Source organism: Nipponia nippon, unplaced genomic scaffold (genome assembly GCF_047370975.1).
Source record: "Nipponia nippon isolate SJK-2023a ecotype South Korea unplaced genomic scaffold, ASM4737097v1 scaffold_20, whole genome shotgun sequence".
Lineage (NCBI taxonomy): Eukaryota > Metazoa > Chordata > Aves > Pelecaniformes > Threskiornithidae > Nipponia > Nipponia nippon.
In genome coordinates this window covers 566,039-581,484 of record NW_028262337.1, presented here as the reverse complement: position 1 = coordinate 581,484, position 15,446 = coordinate 566,039, and the positions used below count along the sequence as shown (strand labels likewise).

At 38.9% G+C, this 15,446-nt stretch overlaps 1 protein-coding gene across 4 annotated transcripts in view; it reads left to right on the top strand.

Annotated features, from left to right (window-relative positions):
• The window catches only part of FYB1 (FYN binding protein 1), a 68,037-nt gene that overhangs the window by 31,069 nt on the left and 21,522 nt on the right, over window positions 1–15,446 (top strand). For all 4 annotated transcript variants that reach the window (XM_087759846.1, XM_087759843.1, XM_087759845.1 and 1 more), the window contains exons 3-6: window positions 10,141–10,321; window positions 12,063–12,112; window positions 13,195–13,214; window positions 14,000–14,046. In XM_087759846.1, the coding sequence (XP_087615972.1) occupies window positions 10,141–10,321; window positions 12,063–12,112; window positions 13,195–13,214; window positions 14,000–14,046 (298 nt within the window). The remainder of the gene's footprint in view (window positions 1–10,140; window positions 10,322–12,062; window positions 12,113–13,194; window positions 13,215–13,999; window positions 14,047–15,446) is intronic.

The following is a 15,446-nucleotide window of genomic DNA, read 5'->3' as shown; positions in this document are numbered from 1 at the left end:
GAAATATGAATGAGCCAAGTTATTTATCTGCCTAAGGAAATAGATACATCTAATCCAAGTTATAGATAAAATAAGTCTGGAGGGAAACCAACATTTAGTATTTCCCTGTAGAAGATTGTTCTGGGTACAACTTGCTGTTGTTGTGCATTAGGAAGCAAAAGTACACAAAAAAACCCATTGGAAATCAGTATTTAAACTCATTGCCCTTATTATTTCCTTAGCTATAACAGTCCGCAATATCTTTCAAATAACTTAATGTATATTTTTAGTTAAAAGGGAATAAAATGTATCCATCAATAAACGACCAAAGGACAGTTCTCAGTTGTGAATTGTCATAGCTTCTGCAATTGGCCCATTCATAGATCTTCCCGTAAATATCTCCATTTTTGTTTGTTAGGCCTTATGTGGCACACTTGTTCCCTTCCAGATGATCTGATTCTAGTAAAATTAACAGTAAGATATGTGTTGTTTATATCATAGCATGGAGGCACAAAAATATGTTTTTCTCATGTATACACTTGTTATAGCCTACATATGAATTCTAGAGTTATTCCTGCAGTTGACTATGCTAAATCCCATTGAGTCAGCTATAATCATTCCTGAGCAGAGACTTCAGAAGCTAAGATGAAGAATTCAGGACTCTGAAGATAAACCATGCCAATACACCTGTTAATTCTGTTGAGTAAGCCTATACGATCACTTACTAGCAATTCCAAATACACGTTTACATGCAGTTTGAATTGTTTTGAGGCCACTTCTGTTTTGAATCAAAGTGTATGCCTAACATATTCTCTCAATAGGTCTGAACTTTTGCAAAGGACTGAATGAAATACATGATGTGTTATGCTGTATTAGAAACCAGTGTCCACGCTCCAGCAGGGTCAGTGCTGGATGGGTTTCAACAATGTCTTTGGGATTACACGACATACGAAAGAAGTCTTTGTGAAGGGGTGTTAAGAACACTAGTTAGTTACAAAGGAAAATTTATAAGGAGGGAAAAAAAAACCAGCTATGACTTACCATGGAAGGTGACAGAAAGGAAACTGCTAGAGAGAAAAACAGTAAAACTGATGGAACTGGTAATTGTCTCTGCTTAATTATGTTTCCTTGTTTTAGTTTTTGAAATCTTGTTATTTCCTACACCTGTTTTGATTCACATGAAGAAACACTTTGATGAACCTTCATCATTTGTTTGCATTACATGGGTCACAGTACACAAGTAGCTCTGCTGTACCAAAGCTGCAAGTATTCTGAAACCTGTCCATATCCCAGAAAATAATGTGAATACAAATTCTAACAATAATTTTAATTTAGAACTTGATAAGAATGATATGAACTGGCTGAAAATTTCCCATTCTCTAAGTTGTTACGTATTTTGCTGAAAATGTACTTTGCAACTAATTGTAGCAACGAAGTGTATTCAGCATATCACATTACTTTATACACAGCTGTATGGTAAAGCTGGGAAAAAAACCCCTTTTTTCCCAGATGATAGGCAAAAATATTGTGGTGATGAAATTCTGGACACGTTGCTGATACTATTATTGCAGAATGCATCTTGAACCCTGAAAGTCGTGTGTTTAGCTAGCTGCAAAAAAATGCTTTGTAGTCTGTTTACTCATACTTACAAGAATGTTTGGCATATACTTCTCATATATTTGAGGTTTGATACATACTGAAATTTCTCTTTGAGCTGGGAAGTCTTAATTTCTCTGTACTGTTTAAATAATATTTCCTTAGTGGCTCACAGATGTAAAACCTATGCAGCATGCACAATGTTTTAATTTGAGACGATATATAAATACTGGAGCCAGTATTTCATCTTTTTATTTCGTAGACCTATTTTGGTTCACAGGAAGAAGTACTTTTAATGAATCTTCATCATTTGGTTGCATTACATGGGTAACAACACACAAATTAATAAGTTGACTAATCAAGTTAGTCATCTAAATCGTTTGTTATAGGAAACAGCTAGACATTCCTGAAAGCTCCGTTCTTAATTATTAAATACTAAAGTAAATATTCAATACTAATAGAGACAAACGAAATATTAAGCATTTCATAGTAAAGATGTTAGCAAGCTTTTGAAACAGTATACTAACAATTAATTTTATCCTAAAAGTTTCATTTTACTAATGAACGTTGCTGAAGTCATCAGTTTCCACTCAAAATAAAACCTTCCTAAAATGTGTACATTCAGAACAATAATGTTCCTTGTCTGCAAATCCTGAAGAGAAAATGTGCAAACCCCCACTATATGAATGCAAGACTTTGTTGCATGGGAATTTTTTATGCAACTGATGTTTTATATATCAGTGTTTATACTCCTATGATTAATTTTTAACTAGAATTGCATGCTATGTATGATGTAATTATTTTCCACATTGAACAATAGGTTTATGAAATTATCAACCCCTTCATCAATTTGTTGGTTTGGGAAATAAATAGTCACATTTTAAGTAAATTTCTTCCAGTACATTTTCTTTTGCTTGCCTTTGTATCACTGTACGTGTTTTCTTTTGGCTTCTCTTTCAAATATAAATAACTTTTTCCAAAGATTTATTTTAAACTATTGCTATCTTACATGTCCTCCATCTCTGAATACTTCCAATTGCTGTTCTTTTTTCTTGCATATGAAATGATACCATGCAATATAAAATTAACTGGCTCAGGTTTATAAATAATTCTTATTAAAAAAAGAAGTAATCATTAAGGCTTTTTATCAGACAATGAAAAGTTTCACCTATAGTTCAACTGGGAATTAATTTTGTGTTCACCTTTAGATAAGGATAGGCTTCTTGCATGATTACTAATCTGTAGTTTGAAATCACTTTCCTTACGCAAGTCAGCACTGCCCAGATGAAGCGTTCTGAATATCTAACCTCATATTTAGTCACTGTAAGGCTCAGTCCTGCAAGCTTTTACATACCAAAGTACTTTGGATGAAACCTGTGGGTTTTCTTTTGGGAGTAAAATTACATGCATGCTTAATATTTTTCAGCTGTCAACATTAAATGTAGATTTAGATGCTCACTTTCGGGTGTTGTTTATCTTTCATCTGTTTGTCTCTACATTTTCACATTGAATGGGAAAAACCCTCTACCAGGTATGTGGTCTGGGACTTAATATGTCATCTCTATGTCATTTTGAGAATATAAGGCATTGAATAGGTGTTAAGTGTTATGTGAAATACCCTTGAAGTAGTCTGGGCATCTGCTCTGGAAACAAGATTTCCCAATGGAGATCAATGAGAAGTTCTGCTTTAAAAAGGACAAGTTCTGCATCTGCTCTGGTCATGTTTTTCATGATATATGAGCAACAAGCAGCAAAGTAGTCTTAAAATGGATGGAGACCTGTACCAGGTTTCCATTTTCCCCTTTTCCCTTCCTCCAAAATACGCCCTTTTTTTGGAGGTGATTTCCTTTATACAAAGCTGAAAAAGCAGCTTTTCCATCTAACTGGAAGTAGAATCAGGAGCGACGAGGAAGTTAAAAGAAAAGAAAATGAAGAAAAGGTCGTACCCGGGCATTTCTTAAAGTGGGTCTGGACTCAAGGAGAGCAATAATCAAAAACCTCCTGTGGCCTCTGTTTTCAAGGTGTGAGCAGTGTCTACAATAATCTTTGTGCCTTTGTTATTACAGTATGTCTGACAACAGTATAATCAAAAGCACTGAGCTTCAGTAATATTGTAAGTTTACCTGCTTACTTTGAGCAGCAACAAAGCAGCAAAGCTGTGAAACCTGAAACCATGGCTTGTATCTAAATGAATATGCAGGTTAGGGAAGCGGAGCAGAGAACAGCTCTCTGCACATTATGAATAAAGTAGGAAGTGGGTGATCAGCTGCTGCAGATGTTGTTGCGGGTTCTTAGCAAACCCTCTGTAAAACCCAAAGAGCTTCCCAGATCTTGCATGTAGAAATGGTGAAGTGTTTTGCAGTAAAACTGAAAACAGATGTTGCATTTGCAGGGTAGCTCAAAAGCTCATTTTGTTTTATAAAAGGATGCTTCTTTCAAAATGCAAAACTTTTGACCGTGTAAGTACTTGAAAAATCCTGAAGTCCTTTTCTATAAAAACTAAAGAAATTCATTAAGAAATTTAAAACTCCAGGCATTTTTTTCCTGCAGAATGTTTGGAGTCTCCTTGCAGTGGCTGATCAGTCAGGTTTTCTTTACATCAATAAAAGCAGCAGGGGTCGACACCTCATCAGTAGCTCACTGCATTAGGGGTCAAAGCAAATAAGGTCTTGCCAATGGCCATACACTAGGCCAAAGAAAGATGGGGATGGTCTTCTTTTTAGGATATGAAGTGAAGAAACAGTTTTTCCCCTGTATGTGCAAGAGACTGCCTTGTTATTGAAGGGGTTTTCTTACACATGTCTATTGCTATGTATTTATGGTAAAGTACGTGCGATCAGAATGAAATTGAAATGGAAGGTAGTGTGATATGCATTGCTGTTCAGTTCCAGTTTTGTTTAGCATGCAATCTTTGACTAGAAATTTCTAGGTCAAGGCAATGGATCACTTAGATGCTACAGCCTGATACCTTAAACATAATTAAGAGTTAAGTCATTGCAGTTAAGTCTGGACTGTGCAGAGTCTGGAGGCCAGGAGAATGCATTTGCAAGAGAGTGTGTTGCTGATAAGAGGCAATACAGCTGTCCTGAGCTAACTGGAATTTTTTAAGCCCTATTGACTTTGAGAGCAGGAATACATTATTGCTGCAGTCCAGCCAAGGTGTGAGAAAAATATGAACAGCTGAAGCCAGACCACCCTCTGCCAGGATGCAATAGTTTCCTACTTCAAGCAAGATTATCAAAATTATCATTTGTCCTTGTTGCCCATTAAAATCTTTGTGCCAAGTAATCATGTTCTATTGCAATACAGGTTGAATTGATCATCAGGGTTTGTATCTTCAGCCAATGGATGTTGAACTGCAGGTGTGGGTGCTAAAAGTGTTTTGTTTTGTTTTGTTTTTTTTCTTTGCCTGCTTCTGTTCTGCTCAGGTTGATAGTTAGATACTGTTCTTCATCTATGTGCCAGTCTCTCATCCAAGCAGTGAGATACCCCGGTATTTAGGGAGGAGATAAATAGAAACATGTCATTTCAGCTTTGCCAGTACTGGAGCCCATATCACTCCTGCACACGAGTCCAATTTATTTTACAATTTTGAAAAGGACTAAGGGGAACTGACCCTGGACAAAGTACTGGTTCCTGTAAGATTCCTATCCCACCAAGTACTGCTTGTTGCATGTGTTACTCCAATAAGGACTCCAGGCACTGCTGGGATTTCCCTTCAGTTTGCCACATGTATCTGGTATTAGCATCTCAGGAAAGACTAATACAGCATCTCAAGACGGCACTGAAGATTTTAACAAGGTGAGAATGGATGCTTTTTTCTCATCCTGCCCTGAAACTTGCTTTTGACCACATAGAGTACAGGAGTTCCAAAAAGCTGGATTTATTGGGTTTTTTTTACTAGTTTCTCTTTGATTTCACACAGGAGAGGCATGGAAATTATAGAGTACTGTTATACACAGGCTGATGTCTCCTGAGGTTGCTGAACACAGAATATCTGGACATGAAGGGAAGATGGAATGTTTCTCTGTATGTTATGTTAGCTACCAAAGAGGTACCAGTATTTCCCTTTCACAAGCCAGGAATGGCAACGGTCAAAGTTACAAGTTTTGCGTCAAGACAACTTCAGTGTCCTGAACTTCCTGATAAATAAACATTCTCGAAAAATGTAGTTGACCTTTTGGTTGCTGCATGTATGGAAGTTGTTTGAGCAGGCTCCCCAAGAACACAAGAGAAGCCTTTGCCGTGTTCTGTGCGCAGTTCTGCTCCAAGTGCTGAAGTTCTGGGCATGATTGAAGAAGCATAATACCACAAGCAGCAGTGTAATGGGATATTTTGTACTTTCTATGGACAGTTTCTATGGAAAGTTTCTCTTAGCCTCTGTACAGCTGCACAGGTTTTGAGGAACTTGTTGCTTTTCATCTGTTCTTTCATTTCTTTGTCAAGAGCTTCAGTTTCTGCATCTGTTTCTTCAGTGTGGCACAGCATGTGAAAAAGCTGAGAGTCCCAAGAAGAGAGAAGAGGCTACTTGGAAACTGTGTTAGCGGTCAAGACTACCACACAGTGATGGTCCTTAACACTGTTTCCTGTGATGAGACTGCTTTGAGTGCATGTGAAGGCAGGATGTAGTTTCAATTTGATTTCTTGTTCTGAGTGCCTGGAACTGACTTCAGTTCCACTACCAGTACAGAGCCTTTCCATGTCCTCAAAGTACCAAGTGTCTCAGAGACACAGAAAGATGGAACTGGAGTCAAAATGAAATGCTCCATTAAAATAGGAAACAAAACACTACTGAAACATTATGATAGCTTTGGCTCTGCGGGCCTGATTATAACAGCTTTTTCATACTGAATGTCACCTTCCTATCTAACTCATCCCATTATTTTCAGAATTAGAATTAAAGCAGTTTACACCCACATCAGTCTCAGTCAGTGTAGGTGTAGGTAATTACAGCTCTAAAGGCAGGGAAGAGTCTCTTCTAATAGTTAGAAAATAAAAACCAGTGTTCCCGTTAATATGATGGTCATTTAGTTATTGTTAGATTCCAGCAATGTACATAAATTAAAATGGACAGGTTGTTCAGCCCTTATACTTAAAAATAAATACTTAATCTAAAATCCATGTGGTGTTCTTTCCTGGCTCAGTTTCCTATTGCCTGGATTTGGCTCTCAAGAGACATCAGATGAAAGAAGTATTATGCACAGAGACTCGGGCAGAATTTTTACCTTAATCCTACAAACCAATCACAACGAAGTAACGCTGTATGATGACATAATACATGTATGCATGTTCTGCATATACACAACACTGTATTAGGGCAACATAAATACAACCATGGAAAAACTGATACAGGATTCCCTGTTAAAACACAAAAATTTGAGAGTATAATTAATACCAATTTACAAGGTTTTTATGAAAAAAAACCTTTCTGGTTTCTTTATTTGGTTAGAATCTGCTTAAAAGAATTCAACTGCAGATACATGCTTCGATTGTCAGTGCTTGCAGCTTTATCAGGGATTTTAGAACAATAAGAGATTATAGCTGACAAAATCTGTGGATGAATAAAGACTGTGAAGAGTTAAATGCGAACACATAGTCCTCAGAGACTGATATACAACAAGAGCACAATTGTGTAATCTTGGCTCATTTAAACAAAGTTTGTCTTTACTCAAATGCAAATATACGCATAGAATCAAGAAATGTGAACCATACCTGTGAAACGAGGTAGTGTAATGCCTTGGGAAAAAAACCTAGACATCATAAACAACTCTACAGCTGAGTAAGGACAATGATGTGACAGAAAAGTCTAATGCATAATGGTTGTCAGCCTGTAACCCTAAATTCTTGGAGTTCTACCCCTAGGGAATCTTCATATACTTACAAAGTCTTTTTTCTAATGGGCCTTAGTTTGATATTCAGGTGTCTGCACTTCCAAAACAGGAGGAGGGATGACAATCAGAGAAAATACTGAAAGCCCCTGGATGCAATCAGTAGAGATATGGCCAGATGAAGAATGACTTGTAATTTTCATCACTGTATGTGGCAGACAAGTGCGTGCTGTGTCTTCCAGTGCAATTCCAGAATTCCAGTGCCAAATTTTTTACAATGCTGGAAAAGTTGGAGAGATTACAGAAATAGCTACAAATTAATTGCTAGATGGAAAAAAAAATGTCTTGAGATCAGATTAAAAAGCTTGGGTCTTTAAAGTTACCAAAATCTGAGATATTGGTTAAGATCAGTGATATCAATACCTTATGGGTAGAAAACAGTGGTTATAAAAAGCCTTTTGATCTAGTAAGCAAAGGTAGAAATAAATGTAACAGAACCTGAAGCCTGATGACCTTAGAAAACAATAACATGCAGATTTTAACAATGACCGAACTTAACCAAACAAACTTTGTAATGGTACATTCTTCCTCTCATCTTCAAACGAGTGGGACACCTTTCTGGAAGACAAGTTTTAGCCAAAATGATATTTTAGTAGATCTTTAGATGTTGGGCTCAATATAGGGGCAAGTATTTTAAATGTGATGTCTTGTAAAATACAGGAAAACAAACAGAGGTTGTCATCATTGAATTGGAAGGAACATAAAAAAGTTGTTTGGTCCATCCCTATGTGTAGGGTAAGAACAACTGTAATACAGTTTACTTGTGCCATAAGTTTATCCTACTTCTTCAACATGGACCTCAAACCATGGAAATTCCACCTTCACTATTAGAAAGTGCCTCCTAACAAATGTTGCTGGCCTTTAAACACATTAGTTCTTGCCTTCTCCACCATGGAAATGAAGAAAAAGAAAGGAAAAAATAATGCCTTTCTTCTTTTCCAGAGACTTGGGTATTCATTTTGTTCTCCCTTAGTCTTATCATATTTCCCTAAACAACCACCATTTGTTCAATATCTCCAGGAGTTCATGTTTTCTAGACCTCTAATCATTCTCACTCTTCTCCTTTGGTCTCTCTCCAGCTGGCACACACTAAGCCTGCTGTAGCCGCCTCAGTACTAAGTGAAAGAATTATTTATTGACTTTTGGGCTATACTTTCGAATAAAATGATAAAAAGATACGTGAATAAGAAGATATGTGATACCATACAACTTTAATCTTGGCACATCTTAAATTGTAATCTGCTTTTGCAAGATGAATGTTCCTTAACAAAAGCACCAAAGAATTCACCTGTGTAATCACCAGTGCTGGGACTTTTAGTACTTTGCTGTTTAAGTGATGGAGGAACTTAACAGGTTTCAAAGGCACGGCTGTTGACACATATGTTGACAAGTTGCTCCAAGCAGCCATGAAGCCCAATTTATCCAGAAATTTTTGAGTTCTTTGTTAGTAAGCAGACTAACTGTCTAGGCATGGTAATTTTGCTTTGATTTCCGTGTGACACATGAGGGGTCCTTCTAACAGTTATCAATTCCCCTTCTCCTGTCTATCCAAAAGACCGAATTTCAGACTCCTGAGCAGCTAAAGAAAGCTCTTTCAGTCTTGATATTAAGCATTACCAAATATTTGTCGTTGTTCTGTGTTTAAGCCACTTTTTTCCAATGTGGTGAAAGTTTCTTTTTCTTGACAAGATTTTAATCTCCAGTATACAGGTGTGAACTTGAAGAAAACCTCCAGAAGACAAGGGAGTTCTTTTTGATTGTAACTGGTTTTAACTGAGCTGTGAACTTGCTTTTTCCTTCTGCTCTCCTCTTTCTTAGATTTTGTTGGACTTCCCTCCACACAGCTAGGGACAATTCTTTCTGGGTACCTTTTAATCCACTCATGATACTTGAAACAAAATTCTAGGTTTAACATCATGGCATCCAAACAGTGATTTCATTTGTTTGTGTTGAATAACTTCTCTCAACGTCAGCTCTCAAAGCAATGGTTACTATGGTTTGGTTGTGGCTTGTACATGGAGCATGCATTCAGTGCAGCACACATGCACACCAGCCCACTCACGTAATTATGGCTTCTGTGCCTGGTGCACTGCATCATCTTGTTTTTAAGGCTGCACCTGTTTTTTGAGGGTGTAGCTTCTGTGCAGCTTCACAAACTGCCACTTTTCTAGTATGGGCTTGCTAGAATATTAAGTCCAGCCTTTTAAAACTTACGTTACAAACATATTTGAAGAGTTACGGAGACCTGTACACCTCTTAATCAATGCCAAAATATCTTTTAATCTCTCATCCTTCCCTTGAAACTCTCTGTCCGAGCAAGGAAAACTTCAGCAAGACTGCATCAGTGCTCATGTGAAACTCTGCAGCCAGTCTTTTCAAGCAAATTGTAGAATTAAATGATAATTTAGTTTTAAAGCACAAGAGCTTACATACTGGATGAACTGTCTTGGCAAAGACATTTTTCAAGGCCTTCTATAGTCAGTATGTTCTTCTAGGCAGAGTCTCTCTACGCTGGTAAGATAAGCCACCAAGTATATCTAAGAAGCAGGTTCAACAAAATATATTTGCTCTGGGGTGTGTGCAGTACAGATATTTTATCCTAATATTTCATGTAAACAGCAAGGCTCCTTCCTTAGCTGTTTGCTTGATGAATTCAGTCTGTTCTGCTTTTTTTCAGGCCTTAAAAATGAGGGTTTGAAACAGACAGGACCTTCCTCAGCAGCACTCTCCCCACCTGTACCTCCACCACACTCTGCTGCCCAGTTGCCACCTCCTCCTCCAGCCTCTCACCCATGCCTGCAGGCCCCAGCAGCTCCCAGCCTGCCTCCCAGGAACACCAAGCCCAGCTCTGAAACAATGTAAGTGAATATAAACCCCAAGGCCTTTATTTTCTCACCTTTTTCTGCCTATTACTTTGCTCATGCAGCAGCAGATTAAGGCTGCAGGTGTCCCAGGGTTCCGGGGGAGTGGGGTCCCACACCACTTTCCTTGTCCTACCTTGTCCCTGGCCTGTTTGGAATGAGTTTTTATTAGCTTGACTCCTCCGTCTATTCAGTTGTTTCCCTAAGTTGTGTATCTGTAACAACACTTTTTTTCTGCCCTGTTGGTAAGGGGAGGGAACAGACACCCTGCTGGGATTTTTAATCCAGAAGGGTTCAAAGACTTCATACACTGGTAGGAAATCAGTTGCATCAATAACTGAAGCTCTCTGATGCATTTTTCTGGGCGAAGAGGGCCAGGAGGGTCAGGTCTATCAGTCGATACCCCAGGAAGCAGCTTTGCAAGCCAGAGGTACACAGCTCAGCGCTGGTTGTGAAACTGCACCAGGAGCTGCGTCGTGACCTGTTGCGATAACACTGAGAAGCCCCTGTCGCATATGGGGCTCCTTTCTTTATCCTTCTTCGAAAAGCTGCACACAAAAGGGGAACCTCCCAGCGACAAAGCATTAAAAGCACTTCGGCCTAGTGTCAAAACTGACCGGAAACAAGCTGAGCCTGAAGAGTGAGCTGCTCTCTGGCCAGCAGTTACTGCAAATAGCAGCAAACGGCAGGCAGGGGCACTATATTCGGCATTAGAGAGGTGTGTGTCAGCACGCAAACCGTATTTTGGTACGGATGGTGTGACAACATCAGCCTAGCGCTGCCGCCGCCGCGCTCGGGGCTGCGGGAAGCAGCTGCCTCCCCCCCACCGCCGCCATCACCGCCCCACCTGGCGGCTGCCCCGCAGGGCTCCATCCCCACCAAGTGCCTGGCAGCCAAGCGTGGCCTCTTTGCCTTCAGGGACCTGCGAAGTTCATCTCCAGACTGTCCTGCTCCCCCGTTCCTGTGTGCCCTCTGGACTCTCCCCTCTGCTGAAAATATGTGCCTGGGTGCTGACATGCTTTCTTTCCCCCGTCTCAGTGCTTTCTCCATCGAGCCAATTTTAAAAGATCACTTTCTGCTTTCAATCCTTTCTTTGGTTACACCTCTTTGATGACGACTGTCAGCCATGGTTTTCTTTCAACTGTTATAAGGTATTACAAAGTTAAAAGTCCCTGATGTTATTCTTAGTTACATTCTCTATTTCTTGCTTCTGTTTGGCAGCACGTTTAAATCTAAAAACATCAGAGACCTTTTACCTGGCCTAACCTTATACCACTGTTTGTCTCGTCCCTGATTTAGACTTTAAGCTCCACAAGTGAAGGAGCAAGTCTTAGAGCTATATTTAACATTGTGCAAAAGTCTGGTGTTCTGCTTGTGCATTGTGTAAGAAGCCTGTACCTGCGAAGATGGTTAAAAAGCCCAACAGATTCTTTCCATTCAGGCAGCCCATCTGCCTATTATATTTTCCATACCACACTCATCTCTGTGCTATCTAAGCGCCTTTGGCTCATTTTCTCCCTTTATACTCAGGATCAAGGTGTCCCCATGTGAAAAAACAAGTCACAGTCAGAAAGAACAGTTTAGGGAATCTCGTGGGTACTTAAGTAGCATACAGGGCTCAAAAGACTGTCCAGCTATTGTATAAAATAGCTGAAAAAAGAACCAGAAAAATGGTGAGTGAAAATGCAATCAGAAAACCATCTTCATAGGTTTCACGTCCACTTTTTTGTATTTACAGAACTCCAGACAATGAAGAAAATTATGATGATGTTGAATTTGTTTCACAGGGTAAGATGCATATATTTTAATTAATGGCATCTATAGGAAGCTGTAAGCATGTTGTATTTATAAGATAAGCAAAAGCATATTGTATTCATGAGTGATTTGTATAACTAATTGTGCTGGTTCTGCAGTTTTATGGGTGAAGACAGTTGTCTCGTAACACTAACTGTTGTATAATTAATACGACAGACTCAGGAACTGCTTTAAATACCTCCCCTCTCCCCCACTTTTTTGGTTAGAAATATGCTGGGACTGTACATTACCAGATTTTCAAATCTGAACCAAAATGAATGCTGCTTTTTCAGAGTTGAAGTTGTGTGCTCTGGTGAAGCAGGCATTGTTTTATACTCAATTAAAAAAAAATTGTTGACTGTGCTTTTAATGTTGCTTTGTGGTCTGCCTTCAGTAAGAGGCAGTGAGTCGCTGTGTTGTACCAGGAGCAGCCAGAGCAGCAGATTGTGACACAAAGAATTTCAATCTGCCTTCTGATCTCTCCTCGAGAGGACTTGGTCTGTGCCAGGCACAGTATGCATCATTTAGTGTGCTAGCCATCCCTGACATACAGCAATGTGGGCTATGGAGCTGAAACTGAGCCCAAGCTCTTTTCTTACCTAACTACCTGCAGAGAAAAGAGGAAGCAGCAAATTCACGGAGTTTCTTCTGCAGCCCAGGATAGAGGCTGGCTTAGCAGTAAGGCCTCTGGCCTCCTTATTCAGCTGTGGGGCTGGTGCAAACAAGTTCTTTGAGGTCTTTTTGGATTTATTAGGTTTTTAACAATGACTTTCTTGTAAATAAATAGCATAGGCAAGTTCATCAATGTCACAGAAGAATCTTTAAAAGAAAAAATCCACTTTTAAAACTACATGGTGAAATACGCTATTTTGTAGATATTTCTAGTTTACAGTGTACTACAAAAGCAACTTGGAAGAACTCTGATTTTTACATTCATACCCTCATCAAAAGCCAGGAGCCTGCACATATTTCTAGTTAATATCACTGGTATTATTAGCAGTTTGTAAATAGTTAATGCTAGAATGAATTGCTTTCTGTACATCAAAAAAATAAATATTCTATTTTTTGTCACATAGGTCATGGAAATACAGAGGGGGTAAGTGTTATTCTCCATGATAAACTTATCCTTTTTAGCACAAACTTACAAATTTAGTAAATCTCTTCAACACATTAGAAAATTAATTGCAGAATGAAACCAGTATATTGACAGTAAATTGTAGAAGCACTCACTTATTGTGAAGGACAGAAATAAAACTGGGTAAGCAGAGCAAACTGGAACTAATTATCAAAGCTGGCTAGACACCAAAAATTGATTTAAAAAAAGGCAAAACCACCCCTTCTATTTCCACTGACATTTCATCTCACTGAAATTTTCCAGAAACAAGGGCCCTGTTCTATTCTGGTGATAAACCACTTGTTTCAGTTAAGCACAGGTTTGTATCATGTCTTCAAGTACCTGGCTGTATTAGGACTAAAACAGTCTCTGTGACCCTAATCTGAGTCCCATTTAGATCCCTAGCGTTCCAGTTTAACTACTGCTAACCCTGACACCTTCATCATGGGAGTGCAGTCATCCACACAGATAAAGGCTTTCCAGGACTAACATTGCAATTAAAACATCCACTTTGGATTAAGCAATGTGCTGGTGTGATTGTAACAATCCAGGACTTTATAGTTGTGGTATCGTAAAAACAAAGTCAGAAAAAAAAATAGTGGGTTTGAAAAATGTAGTAACTTGGTTTGGGAAGATTAAATTACTTTGTGTTTACATTTTGCTGTAAATGGTTTTATATACTTTGTATGAAGCTCACATAGCAGGTCCATTTTCTTCATGTCTTTCCAAGTGTATCTTGGCCATTGAAAACTGAATTTTTCTTATAGGGCCAAGAAAGTGATGGAGAGATGTATGAAGACATAAATGACATCAGGTAGTAATTTTAAACTCTATAACCTATTGTATCTTTATTACTAAAAGCTTGCTAACAAAGATACTTCACCTGTCACAAAAGTGTGATTCCACTGCAGTCCCTGCCAGGCATTATTGTGTTCACTCATTTCACCTAGAGAAAGTCAGGTTGTTCACAGGTCCTTAACTACTGAGATCTGCTATGCCCTGGGCTGGAAAAACTCCTGCAATAAAACCATGTGGTTACTGTGATCTAGATAACAGAAGTCTGATTTCTGGTCTAAGGAACATGTCTGAATCACTGCTTGGAATTACAGTATAGGAGGAAAAATAAGCTCAGCCCCTAGGTACTAAGGTCCCAGATAGATCTCTTGTTGTGGTTGGTTTTTTTGCTTTCTAGGTAAATGTACTTAGAACTCCTATGAGAGGCCTGGATTTACAGTTCTCACGGACTGAGTCCCCTAGCATAGCTACCGAGCCAGAATATGAACTCTAGTCATTCTTCTGCCATTTAGCCCTTTACTTTGAGGAGTCTCTCGCCCTGCTAATGTCTAAATGTATGGGATTCACTGTATGACAACAGCCAAAGAAAAGCTCTAATTCCCTTGGAATAAGTAACAGTCTAAAGTTCCTACACAAATATTCCTTGTTTCAGATGTAGAATGACTTTCAGCAAAAATTTACTGTTGAATTACCTTTGAAAATAGATAATTATAAAACTATATAACCAAAACAACTGATCATCATTTAGTCTTTTTTTTAATATAATTTGAGCATATATAATATGAGTTTAGCAAAAGTACCAAAAAAGGAAGAGGAGGGAGCCTCACTCAATCAGTTCCATAGGGTTTGTAAAGCATAGCTCTTCCAACCAAACCACTGGCAGCGAACGGCAGAGTGGTAGCTATAGTCCTAATTACATCCCAGGGCCCAGATGTCAGTACAATCCAGTACATGAGGCACAGCAGGCAATGTACCCCGGCGTGATAGGCACATTTATGATGCAGTGCAGAAGACTGACTGGCATTTATGTAGACTGCTGGAATAGGCTGCAATTTAAAAACACAGTCCAGTGGTAGCTCAGGCTTCAGTTCAGGCTGCATGAACCACTGGTGGCCTGGGTAAATATTTAACAGCTGCAGCCAGTGCCACAACACCTAGACTGCTACCAGTGTCCAAGCTTGCTTGCCATAATTAGCTCAGAGATGTTTGGACATGCACATGCAGAGCCAGTCTCTTACCTCCAGATAACCCTTTCTGGTGTACTGTCCTCTTGAGGACAGCCATTTTAAATTATATATGTAATATGAGAGAAAGGGCTGCTTACTCTATCTGTTGCAGCCAGACTAGGGTTTAGAATCTGTAGCTTTGATTTCACTGGGAGAAGTCTTTTTCCATCACACGTAGTTCTTTGTTAACCTT